At 43.2% G+C, this 12,266-nt stretch overlaps 1 protein-coding gene across 4 annotated transcripts in view; it reads left to right on the top strand.

The window, feature by feature from the left end:
• The window catches only part of SEC22C (SEC22 homolog C, vesicle trafficking protein), a 30,766-nt gene that overhangs the window by 10,375 nt on the left and 8,125 nt on the right, over positions 1-12,266 (top strand). For all 4 annotated transcript variants that reach the window (XM_037742916.1, XM_017540981.2, XM_037742917.1 and 1 more), the window contains exons 2-4: positions 3,411-3,619; positions 8,408-8,571; positions 9,408-9,587. In XM_037742916.1, the coding sequence (XP_037598844.1) occupies positions 3,438-3,619; positions 8,408-8,571; positions 9,408-9,587 (526 nt within the window). In that variant the 5' untranslated portion in view covers positions 3,411-3,437. The remainder of the gene's footprint in view (positions 1-3,410; positions 3,620-8,407; positions 8,572-9,407; positions 9,588-12,266) is intronic.

The following is a 12,266-nucleotide window of genomic DNA, read 5'->3' as shown; positions in this document are numbered from 1 at the left end:
AGAAAGAAAAGAAAGAAAAAGAAAAGAAAAACAAACTCAGCAGACTCACAGCTGTGTTATTCCTCAGATCCCAAGGTTCCTAGCCAGTCTGCCTTCTTCTCCACCTTTCAGAATTTTTATTTTTATTTTTGAGACAGGGTCTCACTCTGTCACTTAGATTGGAGTGCAGTGGTATAGTCTGGGCCCACTGTGGCCTCTCCCTCCTGGGTTTAAGTGATTCTTGTGCTTCAGGCTCCTGCCACCACACCCAGTTAATTTTGTATTTTTTGGAGAGACGGAGTTTTGCCATGTTGACCAGGCTGGTCAGAATTTTAAAATGTTTATTATATATGTAATGTCCGGGGTATTTTGTGGGAGAAGCAGGAAAAAGTACTTCTAGTTCCTCTTTCCAGAAACAGAAGCTTATTCTGTTTGGAGCAGTGGTCAGATCTCTTGAGTACAGGCTGCCTCATAATAGATCATAACCTGAACTCACAAATATAAAATCCCTGTAAAGCTAAGCCTCTTCCTTTTCGTATTAGGTTTTTTTTTCATCTTTTGGAATACAAAGTATATTTTTACAAAGGTAAATAATGTCACAGATGTTGTCTCCATTCTTAGACTCTTCCATGGCAGCCTATAAAATCTTTTAACCCTCAGGCAGCTGCCATCCTGTACATTCACGTATACTCGCAAATACACACAAATTAATATCACAGTGTCACCTTCACTGAAGTATCACAAATATTTTAAAAAAATAGATATGGGTTTCACTAGTTTGTAGTACTAGTAACTTGATACAACTGAAAAACAGGAAGAACATTTTAAAAATCTTGAATGTTAATGTTTGAGGAAAAGCAAAGTTGATCACCAAAGGGTAGGATGGAGAAGTAGAGAACCTGGAGGGGACATTGGGTCTTTAGAGACTGGTAAAATGGGTTATTCTGATTACCATTGCTTGGAAATGTCACCATTTCTTTTCTATTGGCTTCACACAATACCTGGTATATGGTAGGGGCTCCGTAAGGACAGAACCACAGAGGGTGTTTTGGGGCTGACAGTTGGAGTCAGTGCACACCGCTTTCCTGTAGAAGGGCATACAATTTAGTACCTTTCTTATTTTGCTTTGGGGTGTTTCTGTCCTGTCTGTAACTGTTTTCGTATCTCATTGGCTGTCTTTTTTTGGCCTCAGTGTCTTCATATCTTGGCTTTTGGTTCTTGTTGGAGCTATTGTTGAGACCCTAAGCCCTGGTCTCAAATTGATCTCGTAGCTTTTCACTATCTTTGTCAGGGCTTTGTGCCCTATAACTCTTTTTTAAAAATGTTTTTAAATGGGCCAGGTATGGTGGCTCATGCCTGTAATCCCAGCATTTGGGAGGCTGAGGGGGGCAGATCACGAGTTCAGAAGTCCAAGACCAGCCTGGCCAACATGGTGAAACCCTGTCTCTACTAAAAATACAAAAATTAGCTGGGCATGGTGGCATGTGCCTGTAATCCCAGCTACTCGGGAGGCTGCGGCAGGAGAATTGCTTGAACTGGGACGCAGGAGGCAGAGGTTGCAGTGAGCCGAGATCGTGCCACTGCACTCCAGCCTAGGCTACAGAGCAAGACTCTGTCCTCCTCCCAAAAAAATGTTTTAAAATTAAATATTTCAAATATGAAAGTATAGAAGATAGAACAATTAACCTCTGTACATTTGTCCCCTGATTCCCTTTGTGGCGCTTGGGGTCCTGCTGTAGAACCCACAGTGTATTCTGGCAGTTGACCTCATCCTGCCATTGGTGCTGGGAACTTAGTAGCTTTTGTGTGTGGGTGCATTTTTCCTGGGGCTTTTCACATTTTTGCTCTCCAATGGAAGGTGTGGGGAAATGGGTCAGATGGACTGTGTAGGACCTGCTGGCTGGTAGCCAGATTTTTCTTTTTGCCTCCTTTGTGTTTTCATATCACTTCAGTTTCTACATGTATGTAGTAGTAATAATTATTCATTCATTTATCCATTCCACACATGGTCTTTATTCTTAGAACTTATATGTAGGTAGTGGAAATGCAAAATCAGTAAAATAGAGAACAAAGAGGTAGTTTCCTAAGAATTTAAAAGAGGGAGAAAGTATTTACAGCTGGACAAATCTGCGAAGGTAGATTTGAGACAGTCTTTGATTTGGATTTGGATATGGGAGAGGAGTGGTGCCGCAGTCCCCAGTGAAGAATGCCTGGAGGCACGGGGATGGAGAGCAGCGTGCATCCTGGAGGCACGGGGATGGAGAGCAGCGTGCATCCTGGAGGCACGGGGATGGAGAGTAGTGTGCTTCCTGGCGGTGTGAGATCAAGAACCGAGATGCTAAGTAAGGTTGTATCCCTAGAGTCCTTTGGAAGAGAGGTCTATGGTATTACCTATCATCATCCTATCAAATAAGGGGCCTGATGGTAGAGGATCCTGTCAAGTAGAGGATTTGTGAAATAGGATGTGTGGACACATCTTATTGGAATGACCCATCTGAACTGTAATGACCACCTCACTAATCCCTAATTGCAGGGCTGCCAATCGCAGATGTACGGGTTATACCGTGAATAAGCACCCTGCAGAGTTAACAGATAGGGCTAAAACACAGCCAGGCTCTGCCAGCAGAACTGGTGCAGGCCTGTTTCCACCTGGAGAGGCATCGTTTTCTAATTTACCCAACGCACCATGAGGGTTCAGATCCGTTTCTTTTTGTTTCTTAATGGTCCTCACATATCATGGCCAAATATTTATAATCTTACTGTAATATAATTTGCTAAATGATTGCCTTTAGCCATCTGTAGGGACTCAGTCATCACTTTGAAGACTGGCTCTATATCAGACATTTGCAGAAATTCAGAAGGACATGCTCTAGATGTTTCATTTTTGCCTTCTGCTCTCCTTGTCACCAGCATTAGGTTAGATGCTCAGAATCTTTCCACCTTCTTCTGTCTCCTTGCAAGTGAGGATGTGGCTGCTGAACTGCTTAGTGCCCACCTCCATGGGTGACCTGAAGTAGACAGGCCACTGCGCCTCAAGCCTTTTTGCTGCTCCAGTGTCTGGTGCTTCCTGTCTCTTTAGGGCTGTCTTGCTCTGTCTGTGTCCTGCTGTTGCTACTGCTGCTCCTGAGCCCCCTGGTCCTGCCTCTGGTCCTGCTTCTGTCCCCATCATCCCAGTTGGTTTAATTCTGGAAAGGGAGAGATTCATTAGAGAAGAAAAGATAATTACAAGTACCGAAAAGACAGGGAGGATATTGAAGGGAGGAAAATTGGGAGTGATGTAGCAGTAGAGAGCAGGGAAATAACAATAAAAGCAATTTTGCAATTATAGTGGGATTGACGGTGACAAACCCTAGAGTGAATGTTTCACAGGTGGGGGTATTTCTGGCACTGTCATTTGAGCCTCAGTAACAAGGTGACCTTGCTTTCCTCAGGTGTCCTCATGACTTCTCTTGTGGACCATGTCCATGATCTTTTTTGCCTGCGTGGTACGGGTAAGGGATGGACTGCCCCTCTCGGCCTCTACTGATTTTTACCACACCCAGGATTTTCTGGAATGGAAGAGACGGCTCAAGACTTTAGGCTTGCGACTGGCCCAGTATCCAGGTCGAGGCTCCGCAGAAGGCCGTGACTTTAGTATACAGTAAGTGAGCATATACACTTTTTCAGAATCTTAGCAAAATTTGGATTACTTTTAACTACATGTAGTGGTAACGTTATGCTGATCACATTGTGTATTAAAAGTAGATCTAGCATCAGTGGTGTGAGGTCATGTGTGTCTATAACAGAATCATGAAAGAAATGGGTTTTCTTAGAGCCTCAAGCATGGCTGCTCCATGTTTGTTTGTTTTTTTAAGAGACAGAATTGGGCTGTGTCAGCCAGGCTGGAGTGCAGTGGTGCCATTGTGGCTCACTGCAACCTCGGCCTCCTAGGTTCAAGCGATTCTCATGCCTCAGTCTCCTTAGTAGTTGGGATTACAGGCACATGCCATGATGCCCAGCTAATTTTTGTATTTTTAGTAGAGACAGGGTTTCACCGTGTTGCCAAGGCTGGTCTCGAATTCCTGACCTCAGGTGAGTCATCTGCCTTGGCCTCTCAAAGTGCTGGGATCGATTACAGGTGTGAGCCACCGTGCCCAGCCATGGTTGCTCCAGCTCTTACCTTCTGCTAATGGAGTGCCTGTGAGCATTGGGAGATCTGGGTTTATGTCTTTAGTTTTATAGTTTTTTCTTCACTCAGATGCAGGGAAGGAAGAGGTAAGGCTGGAGGAGATCCTAGATTATAATGTTGGAGAGGGAAAATAATGAGTTAGAAGGCCAAGAAATAAGAAAAAATATTTCATTTATAGCTCTTCAGTTTTTTTGCTTTTTAATGTTTTCACTTTACATTTTAATTTTTCGCTTTTTAATTTTTAATTATTAATATTTTTTTGAGACAGAATTTCACTCTTGTCAGCCAGGCTGGAGTACAGTGGCGTGCTCTCTGCTCACTGCAACCTCTGCCTCATGGGTTCAACTGATTCTCCTGCCTTAGCTTCCTGAGTAGCTGGGATTATGGGCGCCGCCACCATGCCTGGCTAAGTTTTGAAGTTTTTAGTGGAGACAGGGTTTCATCATGTTGGCCAGGCTGCTCTCGAACTCCTGACCTCAGGTGATCTGCCCGCCTTGGCCTCCCAAAGTGCTGGGATTACAGGTATAAGCCACCGTACCCAGCCATTTAAAAATTTTATTACGTGACAGGATCAGGAGAGTGAAAAGTAAGTGAGAGTAGTAGGTCTCTCTTCTCAAGGAACTTAAAAGTCTAACGAGGTAACGAGAAATATATAACTAACTATAATACAGTGGGAAAATGTTCCAATGGAAGTAGGAATCAAGTGATTACAATAATCCTGGTTACCATAACTAATATTACTGAGTGCTTTCATGTGGCTTATGATGTGGGTAATAGTATTACACCTGTTTTGCAGAGGAGGAAACTAGATTAAAAAACTTAACTAAGGTTACACTGTTAGTAACTGGTCAGTCCAGGATTTGAATGCAGGCAGTTAGGCACCAAAATCGGCTTCTTATGGGCTATACAATTTCCTGTTCTAGGACTCAGAGCAAGAAGCCAGTCATTCTGTGGAGGCATCAGGGGTAAGGCAGATTTTAGAATATCAAACTGACTTGTTAGATTTTATGTCTATTTTCTCTTGTATTTAGACCTTCACTTATGTTTTTATTTTTGCTCTCCTTATGTTTTTATTTTTAATTTTATTTTTTAGAGACAGGGTCTCTGCTGGGCACAGTGGTTCATGCCTGTAATCCCAGCACTTTGGGAGGCTGAGGTGGGAGGATTGCTTCAGCCCAGGAGTTCAAGACCAGCCTGGGCAATATGATGAGACCCCATCTCTATAAAAAAATTTAAAAATTACCCAGGTGTGGTAGGGTGCACCTGTAGTTCCAGCTACTTGGGAGGATGAGGTGGGAGGATTGCTCAAGCCCAGGAGGTCGAGGCTACAGTAAGCCATGTTCACATCTCAGCCTCCCAAGTAGCTGGAACTCTGTCTCTAGATAGATAGGTAGATTAGACAGATAGATTGATGGATAGATAGCCTCCCAAGTAGCTGAGTCTATAGGTACACACCACTACACCTAGCTAATTTATTTTTTAGAGACAGGGTCTTGCCATGTTGCCCAGGCTGGTCTTGAACTCCTGGGCTCAAGTGACTATCCCGCCTTGGCCTTCCAAAGCCCTGGGATTATAGGTATGAGCCACTGTGCCTGGCTCCCTTTTATTCTCCTTGAATAGTAAATTTTTAGTTGACCTGCTAAGCTGAGGTCCTTTTAGGGGAATTCAGTCTCAGAATTATAAAAACAAAAGGAAAAGTCCAGGTCTGACACCAGGCAGGTGATAATGTCAATCTCGAAGGGCCACATCCTGAAGCGGCTAACAAATAATAGGCACATGCATCTGTCACCTGGTAATATGGGCTCTGGCTGTTTAGGAGCAAACACTGAGCTGCACCTGCCCCAGATGCAGCCCCTTTCTCTGAGTACCGGAACATGACTTTCTTCAAGGTCTCTTCTTTACTGTGCTGTGATTAACTGATATGTGCTGTACTGCAAATAGGAAGCCTTTCCTCTGTTAAAGGCTATTTTTCACAGAAAACAGAAGTTTAAGACTTAAGAATTAAATCTTGGGTACTTCAGAGTTTTTTTTGGAAAAAGGAATAAAAATTTTTTTACTCATTTGTAATTTTGAATTAAATATTTACCATTATTTTCACAGAGGAAGCAGACTTTCTTTTCTTATAGGTGAGCAGTGCTATAGCTTTTAATACTTAAGGAGTTGTGTTTGTTTCCTAAGGCTGCCATAACAAACTGGCTTCAAACAACAGAACTTACTCTGTCACAGGTACTGCAGGGCCATGTTCCCTCTGCAAACTTGAAGGAATAATCCTTCCCAAACCTCTGCTGCTTTCTGTCAGTCATGGGTTGTAGATGCCTTACTGCCGTCTCTGTCTCCGTGGTTGCATGGTCTTCTTCCCTCTGTCTCTGTGTCCAAAATTTCCTTTCTTGTAAGGATACCAGTCATTACATGAGGGCTCACCCTATTCAGTATGACTTCATTTTATCTCGGTTACATCTTCGAAGACTATTTCTTTGAGTTAGGACATCAATAAATCTTTTTGTGGGGACACATTCAACCCACAGCAGGGATCTCTTTCATATAGAAATACTTCCATCATAGAGTGGCCTAGACCCTTCTGAAGGATTTCTTCCATAAGGAGGAGAGTCGACTATTTTTTCACATTGGAGAAGTTTTTATATAGGGAGTTACAGTTTCAAAAAGATGGTAGAACAACACAACCTAAAAACCTCCTGCTGAAAACACCCAGAAATGAGGGTAAATGTATATCGGCAATTACTTTAAATGTGTACTTAAGCTTGAAAGAAAGAAAACTTAAGATGCTAGAAATAAAAGGAGAGCATTAAGGTAGTAAGTGTGTACGTGGACACTGAGGCTCCTGGGTTCAGTCACAGCAAAATTGGGGCTTGGTTTGGGCTTACATAGGGTGGAGTGTCAGAACAAGACCCTTGTGGCTGGGTGCAGTGGGTCACGCCTGTAATCCCAGCACTTTGGAAGGTTGAGTTAGGCAGATTGAGCCCAGTGGTTTGAGACCAGCCTGGGCAGCATGGCAAGACCCCATCTCTACAAAAACACAAAAAGTTAGCTGGGTGTGGTGGTGCACACCTACAGTCCCAGCTACTTGGGAGGTTGAGGTAGGAGGATGGCTTGAGCCTGGGAGGTGGAGGCTACAGTGACCTGAGATTGTGCCATTGCACTCTAGCCTGGGTGACAGAGTGAGAAGAAAAAGACCCTTGCATAAAGGAAAGTTCTTGTCATGCCACAACCCAATGAAGTGATGATAGGTGAGAGTAGTAGTTTGCCCATGGATACAGGGTGACTCACCTCCACTTGGCTTTGCGTGGGAAGGAAAAGTCAATTTCACCTAAGAAATTGAAATGTTGTTCTTGTGCCTTGTAAAATGTTGAAGCTGGAGTTTATACTCCCCAAAGTCTAGGAATTCCTAAGCCAAGGTTGAAACATTGGTATTGGTCCCAGAGTGATGACACTGCTGTGGTAGGCAGCCAGAGCAAATGCAGAACCACTCTGGAGGAAGTGTGCCACAACTCGGGCCTCAGGGGACCCTTACAGAAAGAACTCCTACAGGGACGAGCTTTCAGCAAAACATGACAAAATGCAAGAGGAGACGTCCCACAGTGAGCAGGAGTCGGTAGACACACAGATAGGTGACCTAGAGGCCCCATCCCCTGAGCTTGCCCTGATAGCATGACAGCCCAAAAGGGAGCAGAAAAAGAAGAAAAGCCCTGTTTATTTCATGAGACCAGAATAACCTAAATACCACAACTGGATAAAGACAGCATAAGAAAGGAAAATCATAGGCTAGTCTTATCTGCATAGACACAAAAAACTCCCAATTAAAATGTTAGCAAATGAAATCCAGCAGTTGTATGTTTATGAATATGTGGGAACTTACATCCATCAAGAGCTTATTTTAGGATGCCAGGATGATTTAATGTTAGGAAATCTATTGATATAGATTAAAGAAGAAAAACATTTTCTCAGTAGGTGTGGAGAAGTCTGAGGCTAATTCCCCTAATAGAATATGCATTCCTCATGCATGAATAAATAAGAGTGATCACCGGCTGTCACTGACTAAGACTGCTAGACATTTTAAAGAAAGTGGAAGAAGGACAGCCTCAGGAATAGGTCAAACTGAAGAGACAATATACATGCAACAAACAGCTGCAAGCCTGTTTAAAGCCAAGCAAGTGCAGGGTTGGCGTCAGGTTGCGTCTGGGTGTGGGGTGGGGATTCGTGGCCCTGTGTCCTGGTAACGCAGATGTTGCCCTTTTGTTTCAGTTTTTCTTCTTTCGGAGACGTGGCCTGCATGGCTATCTGCTCCTGCCAGTGCCCAGCAGCCATGGCCTTCTGCTTCCTGGAGACGCTGTGGTGGGAATTCACAGCTTCCTATGACACCACCTGCATTGGCCTAGCCTCCAGGCCATACGCTTTTCTTGAGTTTGGTTTGTAATCTTCTTTCATATTTATTGTTGTCACCCATGTTGTTGTATGTGTAGAATTTACAGTTTAGATTTGGCTTTGACCATCAGGAAAACCATTGGAGATGCAAAACATGTCGCTGAAGAACGGACTCGTACTGTGGGATTTCATAGCGATTGGAGTGGCCTGGAAAGCGTCACGGCTCCACACTCCGGCTTCTCACCTCCACAGAGCCTGGGCCAGGGTGGGGGAGGCCAGGGTGGGGGAAGGGCGAAATGGGTTGGTTATAATCCACAGCTCTCTGAGGCTGGGGTCAGCAAATGCTGGTCCTTAGGCCAGCTGCCAGCCACCTGTTTTGTAAATAAAGTGGAACATGGCTATGCTCATTCATTTACATGTTGTCTGTGGCTGCTTTTGCCCTATGACGGCAGAGTTGAGTTGTCACAGAGACCATGTAGCCAGCAGCCTAAAATATTTACTAACTGGCACTGTAAGAAAATTTTGTTGACCCGTGCCTTAGAGCATTGCTACTCAAAGCTCAGGAGTTCGAGACCAGCCTGGGCAATATAATGAGACCTTGTCTCTACAGAAAAATAATTTAAAAATGAAAAAAATTAGCCAGGTATGGTGGCACACATCTGTGGTCTCAGCTACTTGGGAGGCTGAGGTGGTAGAATCACTTGAGCCCAGGAGGTCAAGGCTGCAGTGAGTTGTGATCACGCCACTGCATTGGACCCCAGAGCGGTCAGCAGTGAGACTCTATCTTCAAAAAAAGAAATGTGAACTTCATTTAGTACATATTGTCTTATAATATCCATTCTAATGAAAATGCTGAACTTGTGTTGCTCTCTTTTTGCAGACAGCATCATTCAGAAAATGAAGTGGCATTTTAACTATGTAAGTTCCTCTCAGATGGAGAGCAGCCTGGAAAAAATTCATGAGGAGCTCAAGTTGCAGCCTCCAGTGGTTCTCACTCTGGAGGACACAGATGTGGCAAATGGGGTGATGAACGGTCACACACCGATGCACTTGGAGCCTGGTAAGCGGCTTGCCGTTCCCTGATGTTGATCAAGTGATACTACATATTTCAAATGGACATTGATTTTTTTTTTTTCCGCTAGAAAGCTGTTTTTTGGGGAGAAAGAGTGGCATAAAATATGCTGAGAAAAATATGGACCAATCCTGTTTCTTGGTGGCTGTTATAAAAAATTTGACTACAGGCCAGGTGCGGAGGCTCACACCTGTAATCCTAGCACTTTGGGAGGCCGAGGCAGGCAGATGACTTGAGTCCCGGAGTTCAAGACCAGCCTGGGCAACATGGAGAAACCCCATCTCTATCAAAAATACAAAAAAGTAGCCAGAGGTGGTGGCTTATGCCTGTAGTCCCAGCTACGCCAGAGACTGAGGAGGGAGAATTACCTGAGCCCAGAAAGTCAAGGCTGCAGTGAGCCATGATCGTGAGCCACTGCACTCTAGCCTGGGTGACAGAATGAGAACCTGTCTCAAAAAAGAAAAAAATGGACCATTAAGACAGTGGATTGGTTTGAGGGAGGCTATTGTGATGAAATTCAGGAGCTGAAGAGTGATTTGGCAGGTTATTTTCTTTTCTTCTTCTTTTTTTTATTTTTCTTTTAAATAGAGGCAAGGTTTCCCATGTTACCGCCCAGGCTGGCTTCGGGCTCCTGGGCTCAAGCCATCATCCTCCCACCTCGGCCTTTCAGAATGCTGGGATTACAGGTGTGAACTACCATGCCCAGCTGGCAGGTTATTTTCTTAATTAGGATGAAATCTACAAGTTTATTATTATTATTATTATTAATTTTTGAGGCAGAGTCTCACTCTGTCACCCAGGCTGGAGTGCAGTGGAACAATCTCGGCTCACTGCAACCTCTGCCTCCCAGGTTCAAGTGATTCTCCTGCGTCAGCCTTCCGAGTAGCTGGGACTATAGGCGTGTGCCACCATGTCCGGCTAAATTTTGTATTTTTTAGTAGAAATGGGGTTTCACCATATTGGACAGGCTGGTCTTGAACTCCTGACCTCATGATCCGCCCGCGTCGGCCTCCCAAAGTGCTGAGATTACAGGTGTGAGCCACTGCACCTGGCAAGTTTATTATTTTTAAATTTTATCTATTTATTTATTAAGTCCAAGTTGTTCTGACAGAACTACAAGTTTAAATGTTATAAAGATTCATTCTCTTTTCTGTAAGTTACTTATTGAACTGTATAGATTTGTATTTTCTACATATATATATATTTGTAGAGAGAGAGAGAGAGACAGAGCCAGAGAGAGAATCCTTATCTCGTCATATTATTTAGTGAAATATTGTAGATCTGAAACCCCTGCTCTTCTTGTTGGAGGGAGAGCAATGGGGATAGAGCGCTGGGCAGGGGGCCGGAGCCTGGGCTTCTAATGTTCTCACTGTCTGGCTCTCCCTGAGAACTGGGATCTCCCTCTGTCCCTGTGGATTTCAGAGACCTCATCTGAAGAAAGATGTCTTAACGAATGTGATCACAGTGCCCTGACATTCCATGACTTTGTCATTAACGTCATTAGCCACTCAATGCTTAGCACATAACAAAGCATGATTTTTTGCATTCCTGTTTACAGTTACATACAATTAAATTAATATTTAATTAAAGTGGATATTTACATTCTAAGAATTCTGTAATGGCATAAGAGCTGAATCTGTTGCTAAAAGAATTGTCTCACTATAGTAGTCTAATTATTTTTGTTTTTAACTGTTTTATGCTAAACTCATTGCTTGAATTTTAAAAGTGATGTATTAAAAATCTTCATGGTTTTGACTTAACTTTGTGTTTTAGTTTAATGTGTTTCAGCCAATACTTGGATTGGCTTTCATACCAGTCAATAAGTGGTTCCAGTTTATATTGAGAATAAACTTAATTTTTGCAAAAGGAAGACTGGGTAATTGAGCTCCAAGCGTCTCCCTTATCATATACGAGTGCAGGCATATCTTTGTAATCTGTATTTTGTTTTTAAACACTTAGACAAGAGGAGCAAACCCAGAAAGTGTCACCTTGCCCGTCTTTCTAGGACATTTTACTGTGATTGATTTACCCTATTGTCCTGAGGTTAGACTCTTTACAGGTAGTATATTCTGTTCTAATAGTAAAGTTGAATTGCTCAGTGGAAACTCTAACACACTAACAATAGGCATAGTTGGATTGTGGCTAGTATTTGTGTGTGTGTGAAATATAAGGGCAAGAAAGGAGGATAGCAAGAGAATGGGAGGGACACCAGTTAATTGTGTGAACCAAAATCAATTCCAGTGGTTGTCTTTACAGAGAAAACGAAAATTTCTTCTAACTATAGTTCTAGAAACATCTTGTAACCTAAATAATCAATGTTTCCCTCTTTCCAATTAGTTTAGAATTTTAAAAATTGCATTTGCTGTGAATTGCTCTAGAAGCGCATATGACATCGCATATTGTCATTGTCAGAAAGAGGACAAGCTGAATGTTGAGGCATATGATAGAAATACTTTAAACATTTAACAACCAATTACAAATAAAGCCTTGGTCCTCTCTGGTAGTATAAGACGTTGTTTGTTTGTTTGTTTTTAAGACTGTAACATGGGGCCGGGCGCGGTGGCTCAAGCCTGTAATCCCAGCACTTTGGGAGGCCGAGGCGGGTGGATCACGAGGTCAAGAGATTGAGACCATCCTGGTCAACACGGTGAAACCCCATCTCTACTA

Source organism: Cebus imitator, unplaced genomic scaffold, assembly GCF_001604975.1.
Source record: "Cebus imitator isolate Cc_AM_T3 unplaced genomic scaffold, Cebus_imitator-1.0 Scaffold129, whole genome shotgun sequence".
Taxonomy (NCBI): Eukaryota; Metazoa; Chordata; class Mammalia; order Primates; family Cebidae; genus Cebus; species Cebus imitator.
This window is presented reverse-complemented; position numbering and strand designations above follow the sequence as displayed.